We start from the raw sequence: 14,743 nt of genomic DNA on the forward strand, positions 1-14,743 counted from the left end.
TGACTATGAAACACACACACACACACACACACACACACACACACACACACACACACACTAAAGGCAGTCTTGGATGATAGATTGTGAGATTAGGATCAGTGAAGTAAATCTTCTATGTGCATCAGCATGGAAGAGGATTTTCTTCCCAGGGCCTGTCCAGTCTGAAATTTCCCTGAGGAAAGGAAAACAGAGGAGGGAAGAAGGTCCAGGGTGGAGGATGCAAAACAGTGGAGAGAAGTACCATTAAAAAGTTGCCTTTTACTGACAGGTATAAAAAACTCTTTTAACAAAATACAGCAAAAAATTGGAAGCATGCTCCTTCAAATACCATGCAAGATACTGCAGGCCTATACTAGGGATTCAAATGAAAGTCCAAATCCCCCAACATACAAGGTGCTCACAGTTTAGTGGGGGCATCAGATGAGTAAACCAATCATTTCAGGAAGCTATAGGTCTGGTGGGCTGTGGTTTTTTAATATACATTTCCCTGACGACTACTGACTAATTGTTGAACATCTTTTCACGTCCCTACTGGCCATGTGTGTGGGTGCGCACACGCGTGCGCACAAAGTGACCCAGTACTTTTTAAAATCAGTTAAGATTTAAATCAGTGGTTTACATTTTAATCAGTGGTTCTGGACCAGGGGCAGTTTTGCACCCCAGGGAAATGTTGGCAATATCCAGAAACAATTTTGGTTGTTACACTGGGGATTTTGTTACTGGAATCTAGTAGATAGCCAGGGATGCTGCTAAACATTCTATAACGCACAGGTCAAACCCCATAACAAAGAGTTGTCTGACCCCAAATGTCCATAGTACCAAGGCTCAGAAACACAGCTTTAATGGCTTCCTACTGACTTCATGATAAAATTTTGCCATGGCCTAAGTAGCATATATGCACCCCTTGCCATCCCGCCTCATTATCTGAGCCACCAAGTGCCCCATTTGCTTATTCTTCCCTGTCCTTCAAAGTCCCATGTGCCTTCCCTCCTTGGGATGCCCACATGTCCTGTACATTTGACCTAATACACTCCCCATCCTCATGTTGGCTTAAGTCCTACTTATAACTCAGGTCTTTCCTTAAACAGAATTTTAACCTTCCAAACTTCTTATACTCACTTGTACTTTTGTACTTTTTTCCATAGTACTTATCACAATTATAGTAACATCATTTACCTCTATTTGTTGAGCATCCATCTCCCCCAGAAGAATTCCAACTCTGTGAGGGCAGGAACCAAGTCATTGACCATTGTAAATCCACAACACTAGCAAAATGTCCAGTTTATAAGACGCATCACTACAAATTTAAAGTATGAACACTGAATGGGTAGATGGAAGGAAACTGCAGAAAAAGAATCAAGGTATATTCTGAAAAATATCAATTGGGCTGGCACCCAACAGGTTGCCAGAAGCTGTGGCAGGAGAAATTTCAAAGCAATGGCAAAGGCAGAATAAGGCTTTGGAGGGCAGAGAAGGAGTGAGTGGGATATGAGGAGAGGAGAAGATGGGTAGAAGCTGCATGTTCCTTGTGGAGGGAAGGATGAGGAAGAGGACAGTAACTGTTGGAGGAGGGGGGGGGACATTGTGCTGGATTCTATGTTGGCATTTATGTGACTAAAAAGCATATTTCTATGTTCTTAGAAGAGCTTCAACAGAAGGGAATCTTTCACAGATACCGTCAAAGGGGAGGATAATTATGAATCCAGAATCCAAAGAAATCAGGAGACATGGGCTCCAGGACATGGAGCTTTCCCAGGGACAGGAGGGAAGGTGGGACCATAGAGGTGGCCCAAGTATATTGAACTAGGAGCAGGGAAGGGAGGATGTCAATAATATTGTCCCAGTAACTTCCATTCCCTCTACACAGAAGAAATAGTGTAGGTAGAAGTTTTATTATAAATAATATTTTTAACTATATGTCTTTAATATTTTTCTCATTTTGGCAATAAAGCTCACATATCCATTTTTCTCCTTGTGAATCATTATCCAGATAGAGAGGATGCTTTCACAACCATCAGTCTTTTGCTCTGTCACTCCCAACACTTCTGAATTTCTTTAAGGGCAATTTTCCTTGCAAAATCTCGGTATATGTGTATCTTTTTCAGAAAACAGAAGCCACTTGTAACATTCAGAATAAGAGATGTAAATACATTAAGCATCACAATTTTCAACCAATACCGAATCACAATTGATTACACACTCAACCTTAAGCCATATTTAGCCCTTACGGGAAATCCGTGCTATGACAGCAATCAGCTCTGTATTGACAATAAATATTTTGCTTCTTGAACTCACATGGAGAAACCAAAGTTATGAAGGCCACAGGGTCCCTCGGACTCTGGGAGATGTCAGATGGAATGGAAGGATGGAGGGCAGGGCTTTCTAACCAATGCCACACACAGTGTGTCATGCAGGTGTCTTGGGAGCATGACCACCCTCCCTCAAGACTGCACACTCCCCCTTCCCATGAACACACTGTGACCCAGAAACACACCAGATCATTCCTTCATTCCACAAAGTTTCCCTGAGCACCAACTCAGTGCCAGGCCTATGCTTTGCCCTAGGGAAGAAGATAAATAACACAAAGCTACAGTCTTTGAGGAGCCCTGGTTCAGGCGTTGTATAGACAAGGCATAACCACCTCCCTGCATGCACCCTCCTGCACTGGCAATCTACATCTGGGCTCTCAATTGACAGCACCTTGAATTCCAAGCCATTCTGCCTCAGGTTTGGGTGCAGGTGGCATCCTCTACACTTCCTTCATGCCCACTTTATCTTTCATCTTCCAACATCAAAGATTTCCCATAGGAAGCCATGGGACCAGTCTTAATGGGCATCCAACAAAAGACAATATTTGCAAGTATGTTTGGAAGAGAAAAAGATGGAAAAGCACATGTAATGAGTCTTGCTAGATACAAAAGTGTCACTTAGGTAATGAAAAAAATGACCATTCCTGAATATCTTTCCATGAGCATGTTTTACACTGACTGACTGATATAGAACATTTGTAGACTAGACTGTACCCTGGTCTTTGTGCCTCAAAGCAGCAATGAAGTTTTCCTATGTTCTCACATCCTACACTGTGGAACAAAAATGGGCTTTGTATACACATCATAAAAATAGCTGTTTTTGAAGACACTAGCAAAGAGGAAGGCATTTGTAGGATTCTAAGCCTCATTTGTACGAATCCTAAAATCAGGGGGATTCTTTGGAAAAGTTAATGAATCTCTTTCAACTGGTAATCATTTGGATTTGATTAAAAGCCTTTTGTTACCACAAGGATCCTGTCTGGGGATATCATGGTAGACTAGAAAAGGTCCTGAATTTAACCAGAAGACCTAGTTTTAAACCTGATTTTGGCTCTAACTAGTTGTGTGCCTTGGGCAACTCACCACTCACTAGCCCCAGTGTGCTTCTATGTAAGATGGGAATAATAACATCTGGACTTTTCCTGCCACTCAAGGTGGTCTTGAAGACTGAAGGGGCATGGCTGTATATAAATAAGAGTGGTTTATAAATATCAGGGCCTGTTATTAGGACTCACTCTCAGTATTGAACTTGAGAGGCAGCATTATAGCAAAACTCCATTTCACTCAATTTGTAATACTGAAGGAGAATATTACAGAGGATGTGTGGGTGGTTATTGCACATTAAGACTGAAATTCATGGAATCCTAGAACCATAAAAGGCCGTATTGCGTAGGGGTTAATGAAGAAAACAAAAACCTCTCTGGAAACTTTGAACATAAAGGAGTTTAATTACAGGTACTTGACAGTATCACTGGAAGGACTGGAGATGTAGGCTTCAGGTTGAGCCTCTGTGAGTGACCCCAGAACATGATACACTGACCCTTGAGGAGAGCTGTTGCCTCCACCACATTCAGAAAGGTGAGAGAGAAATCAAGGAGGAACTGCTAGGGTCAAACACATGCCAGCTTAGCTGAAGACAAAGGAAGAGTAATCTGAGACAGGGAGCAGCCACTGTAGCCACTGCCTCTTTATAACCAAACACAGAAGAATGACTACAGAAGATCATATTTCGTCCTTCAACATCCCACACGTCTGTAGAGACAAACCAAAGAATGCAGAGAAGTGGCCTCCTTTACATATCATATAAGTGTATCTCATACTGGTGGAATGAATTTACAGCCAGAATATTAGACGCCTCAAGGAAGTCTAGTAAATGTACCTTGAGATTCCCTGATTCTGTATTATAAGAAGTCCTATGAAGAGGATATGGGAATGGAAACTAAGTGAGATTCAACCAAACAGCAAACCTGAGAAAGCATCCCGGTCAGTATCCTTTGTTTTTTTTAAATCCATGGGACCACTTGCTGACTTGCTCTGGGGTCTTCCTTGTTCAGCTTATATGGCCTCTTCTATAAAATGAATCAAATTAACTTTCCCTTACCTACTTCATAAACAAGTTCCAATGAAATTTTGATTTTTGAACAGCAAAATAACTTCTTAATCTCCTATGTATCAGTTATATATTAATATCCACAATGACTAGTTCAGGTAAAAGTGCTTTGTTAACATTCATTTTCCTGAAACTTGTTCATAAAACTTTACCGTGATGAAAAGAAACAAAACAAAAAGTATTATGAACCAAAAAAGTCCTTGAAATGAAAACCATATGTAGGATGCTTTTAATTCTCTTTTAACACTAAATACTTTTCTTATTTGATAGAATAATGTTTCTCCACTGACAATAATTTAGTTTCTTTTTTTTTTTTTGGTACGCGGGCCTCTCACTGTTGTGGCCTCTCCCATTGCGGAGCATAGGCTCCGGACGCGCAGGCTCAGAGGCCATGGCTCACGGGCCCAGCCGCTCCACAGCATGTGGGATCTTCCTGGACCGGGGCACGAACCCGTGTCCCCTGCATCATCAGGCGGACTCTCAACCACTGCGCCACCAGGGAAGCCCAATAATTTAGTTTCTTGATAAATGTATACAAATTTAGTCAATATCAATTATATCTAAGCATATACCTAAGCATTTTTTCAGAACAAAATTAAAATAAAAATTTCCCCAAATTGAAAATTAACATATGAAGAAAGTAATAAAATCAAATATCAGAGCACAAAGAGATCAAAGGGGAAGCCAAAGAACTCTTCAAGAGTCTAGCCTTCTTTATATGCTATTTCATTTAGTTTTTAACAGAAATCAATAGTTTCTTTAAGATCTCATGTAAATCTCAGAATTATGTCCTAGTTCCTTTCCTTACTGATATACAGGGGCACTGGCTCTGACTGTGGAATGGGACATGGAATAGATGGGGGAAGGGGAGCATTATGAAATCTTTCTGGGCAGACGGAATTTATGATACAGTCTGAAAAGGCTGCTTGAACCTCATATTAGCTCCAGTAACAGGAAAACTAAGGTCTTCAGTTACGAAATATTTGTTATTTAGGTGAAGACCCACAGCATTAGTCAACAATTCACAATCAATCTCATTCCCTTTTCTGTCCGCACTCCTTGCTCATGATAATGTGAAACAATCCTGATAAAGAAACATTTAACTACAGAGTAACAAGTTCAATGTAAAAAAAAAGCAAAACGTTCCTGTCCCATTTAAACAGTCATGGCAAGCAAATATCATTTGAAGCTATTTACTGATAGGCTAAACTTTCCTGGGAAGGATTAGAGATATGCTAATAGCCAGAGTAAATTATCCTACTGCACCATAGGTGGGAATATCAAAGTCAGGCAAGATGTGAGAGAAAAACTACTAGAGAAAATTATATTCCAGAAACAGCACTCTACTAGCCTGCTCTGCTATGCCAATAACAGCCTATAGGCACTACATTTCCTTGCTCAGTTACTACCGTTTTGTTCAACTGCTTTCTCCTTTGGGGCATTTACTACACCTGCTTCACTTCCCAGGCCTTACCTTACACTAGATAAGGACCTAATCAAGGTCCATCTAAACCCAGGATAAGTCATTTTTGTTGCTGTTGAAGAGGGTCCTAAAGCAATAATAAAAATGCTTTAGGCTTTTGTTTTCATTGAAAATAAGAAGAAAATAGCTTTCTTAGATCCAAGACAGGCAAAACCAACCTACGGAGCTGTAAGTCAGGAGCGCGGGTGTAGGGGCCAGAAGGGAGCACTCAGGGGATTGGTGGGCTGGCGATGCTGTTTCTCCATCTGCTGCTGATCACGCGAGTGTTCATTTTGTGAAAACTGACCCAGCTGGACACAAGATTTGTGTGTTTTACTTCATGAACGTTACACTCTGATCAAAAGCTTAATATAGCTTTATTGACTTACTTTGGAAAAGTGATATTCTTACACTTAGATTACAGTAATCACTATCGATGAGAAATTCACAAAAGCTCTTTGGACATGAAAAAGGGACAAATCTGGACATATTTAAGTAGTATTTTAGAGGGCACCTGCCAGCCCTCTGGGGGCTGCGTTTGGATCCACCACCTACCAACAAGGGCTGTTTCTTCCCTCTTTCCCCTATAACCCGTCCAAAGTGAATGCTGCTGACTGCCCACCTTGTAAACCCTTCTCCTCTGCTCCTTCATTAATCTTGTCAGTGTCACCTTGTCATCATTTTGGAAACCACAACTACAGATTCTACATAATGCAAAGGTTCTAACTGAACTTTTGTGTAGAATGCTGGGAAATGTGCAATATACTAACATGATTTTTTATTATTATTACCTGTTTTAGCTGTGCGTTTTTTGGTGGGGAGGGCAGAGTGGTGGAGAGGGGTGAGGGAGTTACTTGTTCAAATCCACAGGGCGCTCAGCACATCCAAACCTCCAAGCTTCCTCAGCCTTCTTCTCAAACAACTTAGCCAGTCTAGCAATCATGACCTTTGAATGTAAGATTACACTTCTGAGACACGATGTACGATGTGAGACTTACATATATCTATCTATATATAATTTTTTTCTTGATAAATTACAAAAGTTTTTTTTAACTGTTTCCTTTTCCTTCTGGGCATCATACCTGTGCACTTACTCTGTGTGTGTGTGTGTGTGTGTGTGAGTGTGTGTGTGTGTGTTATATGTACTTTAAGGTTTTTAAGTAGAAGTAAAACTTTTGGATGCTTTGGAAACTGACTTCCTTTAAAGAGAAAGAGTCCTGCATTTTTTACATAGATTCATTTTCTCTGAAATACCTATATTTTTTAAAAGGGTAAAAAAACCTTTTTTCCCTTTCAAATCATAAAATATGATAATCAAAACACACTTTAAAGGGAATGGAAGAAAGGTCTGGATCTTCCCACCTATAGAATAAAAGAGTCATCCAACACAAACTGACTACCTTGATAAAGTTCATGGCCCTCTAATTATTGGGGGACCATCACTTTTAACAACTTATTTTATGGAGTGTTGTATGTCAGGCGCCACACAGAGCAATGCATATGCCTTTGCTCCTTTAATGGTAACAGCGGTTCTGTGCAGTAGGAGATACTACAATTCTTACATTACACATGAGGAAACAGGTTGAGATGCACTAAGCAATTCACCCACAATGAGCTCTGAATTTGGAGGGTGAGAGTGGAGAAAAAGAAAACAATCAAATGAGAAGCCCTCCGTGCCCCAGAGGTTGTAGAACAAAGACACAAATCTTTAAGAGGAAGGAAGGGCAAACTCAGAAAACAGATTCTCAACAGCCCATTAGAAAGCATAATGGTACATTTGAAAATGAGGAGTTTGAGGCAAATCAGGGGTTGGGAAACCTTCGTCTTTCTCTCCACATCCTGTCCAACACAGAGAAACGAGAGGGGCCAGGCTCACAATCTCCCAAGCTCCCTAGCTGAGATGGAGAAAGTTAGCTCACTCTCAAACACCCCAATCCTGTACACCCACCTCCTACTGCCAGAGACTGATCGTATACAAAGGCAAAATGGAAGCAAAGATACAAACGCACAATAAAAGCAAGGTGCATCCTTTCATATCACTGGTGAAACACATAGGTCAGTCCTTTGTCTGTTGGCCAAGTTATGGAGGACAAGGCTTGGCCTTGATGTTCAGACTGTATATACCTATACACCATTACTAGTTGTTCAAAAATGGAAGTATTTCCACATGTCCCCACAGACACTGGGGACCCGCAGACCTTCCCAGGATCAGGCAAAAGCATGATTCATGCCTGGCCTTGGTGGAACAGGATGTCTCCAGGACTCCACTCCAGCTCCACTGCCCTGCTGCTGTCTGTTGTGATTGGTTAACGCCAATGTCAAAGCTTTGGGCTACCACCCTTAGAGCATCCACAGCCTCACCATGACGTTGGTAGGAAGCCAGTAGACTGTGCAGGGCACTGCGCCCTCTGGGTGACATCCCCCATTCTATATGGTGGTCAGGACGACAGGACTGGTGATTATGGTGCTTTAGCCACTCAAAGAACAAGAGAGAATCCCTACACAATTCTAAATAGCCCCAAACTCATCATTTTCAAATGTACCATTATGCTTTCTAATGGGCTATTGAAAATCTGTTTTCAGTTTGCCCATCCTTCATCTTAAAGATCAGAGAAGAGGGTTTATAATTTTTTAATGAGATCAGATATTTGAGATATTTTAAATTATTTCCAGCATTGACTTTTCCTCACTAGCAGACAGGGCCCACCCTTGGGGCGGGGGTGTGGGCAGCCGGTATTTCCCAAAGTCAGAGTAAAAAGGAAAAACACAGCAGCCTCCACTGCTCAGAGGCAGGAAGTCAGACTAGACAGCCTCTCAAGAAGCTTCTCTCCTTCCTTTCCTTCTCTAACACTCCCACTAGAAACAGATGAAAATGCTGAAAATGTTTCATTGCCTATAAGAAATTAAAAAGAAATGCATGAATGTGAGTTAAGTCAGCCTGGGCATCAGAGACACTTCCTAAATATCCCAGAAGATCTAAAAAGATTGTCCACGATTATGTCACTGAGATTTTTCGACCTCCTAGGTAGGTAGAAAGGTAACAATTGGAAGAATTTCTCAAAATACAAACACAGAGATAAAATTAAACTTACAAACCAGTGAAAATGTACACAGGCCGGCAAGATTGTGCTCTCTACCATACTTTCCAAGTTTTTTTCACAAACCTTATCTCAGTGGTTTCAAAGTGTGGTTCCCCAAGCAGCAGCAGCAGCACTACCCAAGACCCTATAAGAAAGGCAAATTCCAAGGCTCCATCTCAGACGTTCTGAATCAGAAACTGAGAGTGGGCCCCAGCAGTCTGAATCTTACCAATCCCCCCAGATGTTTCTGATGCACGCTCAAGTGTGAGAAGGGCTGCTTTACCTATCAGCTATTGCCAACTTTTAGATGAAACAGGTAGGAAATGTAGCATTCTCACAGTCTGAGCAAGAGGCAGCCAAGATTCACAGAGGTTAAGTGATTAAGCTAAAGTCACACAGCTGACTGGTAAAAGAATCAGCAGGTACACCCAGGCCTTTGGACTCAAGATCTAGCCCTCTATGTCTTCAACACACAGTCTCACTAATATGCAATATAATTAGCCAGATAACCTAAACTGGCTTGATACTAGAAGGACAAATATGAATGGGGAAGAGTAGAAGGGTGACACTTGGGGAGGAAAAAAACCATCCTAAGAAAGTCTGGGTCCCTCTTACTCCACAGATCACCATGGAGACCAAGAAAGCCAACCAAGGAACTTGCAGGATAGTCCATTGCATTCCACATAACCTGACTCCTGGGTGCAGTCTGGTTTCTCCCCTATGAAAGATCTGAGATTCCCCTGGCCCTCTCCTTAGTGCCCATATCCTTCCTACCGGACTGCCCCAGAAACTCACTGTTCAATGCTCAGAGGGAGCCCTTCTCACCTTCTGCAGGTGGCGTTTGACTAGCAACCTCTCCATCACTCTCCCTGCAGCCCTCATAATCTCTATATCATTGGTGTTCTCGATAATTTTCTGTCTCCTCCACCTAGTATGTAAGGTCGGTAACAGCAGGGGGTTTGCTGCTTTCTTCATCACACCAGGCTCTAACCCAGGGCCTGGCATTAGTAGGTGAGGAAGAAATATATGTGACATAAATACACATAATAAAAGTCATCTACCTGGATGTATCAAAAAGTGTTTCCACAGAAGAACTTCATTTTCAAAGTGACACTCATATTTTCTTCCAAACAAGACATTCTAGAGAATTATTTTTTCTTCAAACATTTTTTAAATTTTATTTTATTCATTATTATTTATATTAGTTATCTACTTTATACATATTAGTGTATATATGTCAATCCCAATCTCCCAATTCATCCCACCACCGCCACTTCCCGCCACTTTCCCCCTTGGTGTCCATACGTTTGCTCTCGACATCTGTGTCTGTTTCTGCCTTGCAAACCGGTTCATCTGGAGAATTGTTTAAAATGCAGTTTAAAATCATCTCTATGAATAAATCCAGAGCTTATCCTGGAATACCCTTCTTTATTCTGCATAGTCTCTTTCTCTCTCGCTCGCTTGCTCGCTTTCTATCTGAGGATCTCAAGATGGGCAAGACTGCTTTATTTGTTGTTGAACTGCATTGTCTTTGTTTTTCCTTGACACAGACAAAGCATTTCATCTGTGTCTGAACTTATTGTTTAGATTCTGGAATAATTCATTTACAAAGCATCCAGTCATTAGACTAGAACAGAAGGAGAAAGTGTAAAGTCCATAGTAAAAGGATGCCTACAGCATTTAATAACTGGTATGAGCTTTCAAGGAAGCTGTGGGCTCAGCCTCCAAGTCCTGTTTCCACTTCCAAATGGACAAAATATAGACACAGACCCGCTCAGCTAAGTAATTGGATTCTCTACCTGGAATATTTAAATTGTTTTCAGACACTGGAAAATGGCTTAAGAAGATTAAAGAAAAAATACCCTGGAGAATAACAGGCTATAATTTACTAGGTGGAAAATCTTTTCAGCAAGAAGAATGCCTCATTCTCCTATAATTCCTCCTGTTTAAGGGATGTCTTAGTTATTTGGACCCAAATTTCCTTAGATCCAGCAGCTCAGGTTTATTCCCGTGGGTTGTTCTTATCAAACCTGTTGAATGACATCTAGGCCATAAAATTGATAAACTAATGTCCTCCATCCGAAGATTTCCATGTATTCAGCAAGATTATTAACGTGTCTGAAGGCAATGAGGGGGGGTGGGGGGGAAGGCGGGGGGGAGTCACTTGAAGTCCTAGGGTCCAGGGTTCCTGTAAAGTACTGGACTTAGCCCAGCCCCTCCTGGCATAAGATGAAGGTAAACTGAGGTAATGTCTTGTATTCTATGTCTATTTCGAACTGAAGACTCCAGCCAGCTCAGTTCTCAGAAACTTGCCATCCCGCTTAGCCTGCAGGCCCACCGAGCCTTCATCGACCCCTCAGTGACCCCCTTCTGCTCTTCAGCCCTCCCCTGGTGTGTCCTCCCCAGCCTTTCTCAGGGCCCTTCTCTGCGGAGCCGGGCGCTAAAGTTTGGCATCACCGACCACCTGTCGGCTGGACCGCTGTGTCCTCTGCCTCTGCCGCGTGGGCGCCCAGAAAAGCGCTAAGACGCTGAGCAACAGTTTCGGACTGCCGGGCAGTTCCTTCTCGAAAGGGACCAAAGGAGGTAACAGGGGGTGCGTCTGCGCGCGGAGAGGGGAGCGACTTGTTCACACCGCAGCGCTTTCCTTGTGGGTCCCAACTTCACCCTCCCCACTTTCCAAACTCTCAGGACCCGTCACCGGCAACGCCGGCCCCTTCGGCTCCACTGGCCCAAAAGATTTCAGACCTCAGGGGGCGCTGAGCAGACCCAGCCAGGACGTCAACTACTGAACCCAAGGACCCAGGAGCGGGCGCCCAGCCGCCGCTGTCGGCCACCCACCCGGGCGGCGACGACCTGAGCGCTCCGAAGCCCCCGCGCCCGCCCGGGTGCGCCCATTGCATAACGCACCCCTCGCCCCACCCCCACGAGAGGCCCGCGCCTGCCCCGCGCCCCGCCGGTGCCCCCGCCAGCCGCCCCGACTTACATCATCCCACTTGACGAATTTGGTGCCCTTCTTGAGGCTGTCGGACACGCACACGGGCTTGAGTTGCAGAGCGTGTACTCCGGGCTGAGCTCCGGCCATCAGGGCTCATCGGGGCTCCGGGCGGCCCGGGCGAGCGTAGCAGGGACGGGGCGCAGGGAGCGGGCTCCTTTCCCGGCTCCAGAGGCGCTCGCCTCTGCTCCCGCGCCGGCCTCCGCACCTCCTCCGGCGCGGCTCAGCAGGCGGGGCGCGCGGGGGCGAGGCGCCCGGCCATGCTCGGGCGGCACGCGGGGTCGGGCGCCCGCGGTGGATGCGGAGCCTCGGAGGGCAAAGAGCCGCCAAGCAGGGCTGCCAGCCGCCGCCGGATACTGCTTCTCGGCCGCCGCCGCCTCCTGGCGTACCATTCAGCACATCCTCTAGACATGGAGGGAGAGCGCGAATGACACACGCTCGGCGCCCCCCCGCCCTGCTCCTTCCCCTCCTCCCTCCTCCTCCCGCCCCCCTTCCCCGCCACCAGCGCTCGCTCAGTCCCTCCTTCCCTCGGCGGCTTCCAGCCCAACTTTGCGCACTGGGTCAGGCGCCGGGAAGCGGGGACGCAGCGGCACCTCCCGGCTCCCGGGCTCCACTGCAGCCAACGCCTGCGCCGCCGCGCCTCTGAGCATGCCTCGTGCCCCGGTGGCGGGGTGCTGGGGGTGCTGGGGTGTCCGGGAGCCAGGCGTTCCTGGGGTTTTGCTGGGGAACGTGAGCCCGAGCCTGGAAATGTCTTTGGGTCCAAACGGGGTGGGAAAAGGGAGCCGTCAGAGGGAGCGGAGAAGCGACCCACTGCTTTCCCCTCTAGCTGGAGCTCTCCAGCTCTGACCACAAACCAGCTTTTTGAAAAGACAATTATCATTTATTAGTAGAGAAGAGAGCATCTGAGAGGCATGGAGTGAGAGCTCTTTGGAGAAACCTTGCCAGCCCTGAGAATTTGCAGCGCGCTGGTCTTAAAGCCCGGGCATTCTTCGGTTAAGTTGTGTTTCTGAGAAAGCAAGCCCATTCTAAGAGAAACAATGTTTTTACTTCCCACGATGACAGAAGGCCCCTGTGTGTGGTGGGGGGCGGGGGGGGGCACGCGCGCCCGTGTATCAGACAGAGACAGAGGAGAAGAGAGAGAGAGAGGTGTCTGATAGAAACTTGCTCATTTAGGAACATAGGTGTAAGGATGTTGGTACCCATTCAACAAACATTTCTCATTTCTCTTAAAACAAAGAAAGAGATAGCCCCACCAGAATAGATCAAGTTTAAAAGACCATACCAGTGTTGAGAGGATGAGGAGCAACTGGAAATTTCATCCACTGCTGGAGAGAATATAAAATGGTAAAGCCACTTGGAAAAACAATTTTTATGAAGTTAAACATTTACTTATCATAAAACCCAGAACTTCCACTTCTAGGTATTTACACAAGAGAAATGAAAACATATGCTCTCACAGACTAGTTCAGTAATGCTCATAGCTTTCTTCATCATATCCCAAAACTGGAAACCACAAATGTCAATCAACAGGTAAATGGATAAACAAAATGTGGTATGCCAAACAATGGAATACTGTTCATCAATAAAAAAGGAATGGGCATACACAGGTAAATCACACAGACTCTAAGCCTAGTGAAAGAAGCTGGACACAATAGACTACATACTGTACAATTCCATTTGAGGAATTCTACAACAGGTAAACTAGTCTATGTTGACAGAAAGCAGATCAGTGGTGGCCTGTGGCCAGGAGTGGCAGGGATTGACAGGGAAGGTGAACCCGGGAACTTTTGAGAGTGACAGAAATGTTCCATATCATGTGTGTACACCATTGTCAAAATTATAGAACTGTATACCTAAACTGAGTATGTTTTATTGTAAGTAAATTGTACCTCAATAAAGTTGATTTTAAAAAAGAAGAAACAGAATATGAACAAAGAAGGAGAAAAACATTCTTTTCTCTTAAGTGTTTGTCTTTTTTCCTCTGCCCCAGAGGCTTCCAAGGCCCAATGTTTATAAACTCTGTCAAAATATTACCCAAAATCTGATGGGGAAATTTGCTGTTAAATATTTCAATGCATTCAAAATATATGTGTTGATTAGCAACTGTATGCTAGGCACTATGATAATCACCAAGGATAACCTGGTGAACATGACCCCTGACTCCTGCTCTTTTTGGGGGGCCTTACCTGGTCCTTGGAAGCCACTTGCCACAAAGAATCTCTTTAAAGACTGACTTGTTTCATTTTGATCACATGTCCCTAAACTAAAACCTGAGTATATTGTCCAAAGACTCTCTATCCAGTGGCCTTGGCTTGCTAAGCACCATCACATTTTCACACTGCTTCTCTTGAAAACAGCAACACAACTCTACTTCCAGCGTTCCTGCCCTTCTCAATTGTGCTTATAATTCATCCTACCAGACTTGCTCTTTTCTCTTCTCTGTTCTCTCTTTTATTTCTCCACCATCCTCAATTTTGTACTGAAAAGATTATTGGCCAAATAGGCTTAACAGCAGAATGACATAGGAAGGCAAGGTAGACCAGAGATGTGCCCTCTAGAAGACGAGTTTGGAGGATTAGAAATGGGCTCTAGGCTAAATGAGAAGGTAGATTGAGCCTCTTTGTGGTGGCTGATTGCATCATCTCTCTCTGTTCCTTGTCCTCCTCTGTATCCACACACTTTGCAATGTGACCTTATGGTGACCTGTGTATTTATTCACCCCATTGATATTGGCCAATGAGATGTTAGAAGATGTGACCTAAAAAAAGGCTTGAAATATACTTCTGAGGA

General features: G+C 44.2%; 1 protein-coding gene across 3 annotated transcripts in view; it reads right to left on the bottom strand.

The window, feature by feature from the left end:
- The window catches only part of PLCB1 (phospholipase C beta 1), a 694,965-nt gene extending 682,545 nt beyond the window's left edge, over window positions 1-12,420 (bottom strand). For 2 of the 3 annotated variants that reach the window (XM_059039231.2, XM_059039234.2), the window contains exon 1: window positions 11,945-12,420. In XM_059039231.2, coding sequence (XP_058895214.1) covers window positions 11,945-12,043 — 99 coding nt within the window. In that variant the 5' untranslated portion in view covers window positions 12,044-12,420. The remainder of the gene's footprint in view (window positions 1-11,944) is intronic. The other variant, XM_059039236.2, reaches the window with a different exon arrangement.
- Between the last annotated feature and the right edge of the window lie 2,323 nt (window positions 12,421-14,743).

The sequence above is a fragment of the Kogia breviceps genome, chromosome 14, assembly GCF_026419965.1.
Source record: "Kogia breviceps isolate mKogBre1 chromosome 14, mKogBre1 haplotype 1, whole genome shotgun sequence".
Lineage (NCBI taxonomy): Eukaryota > Metazoa > Chordata > Mammalia > Artiodactyla > Physeteridae > Kogia > Kogia breviceps.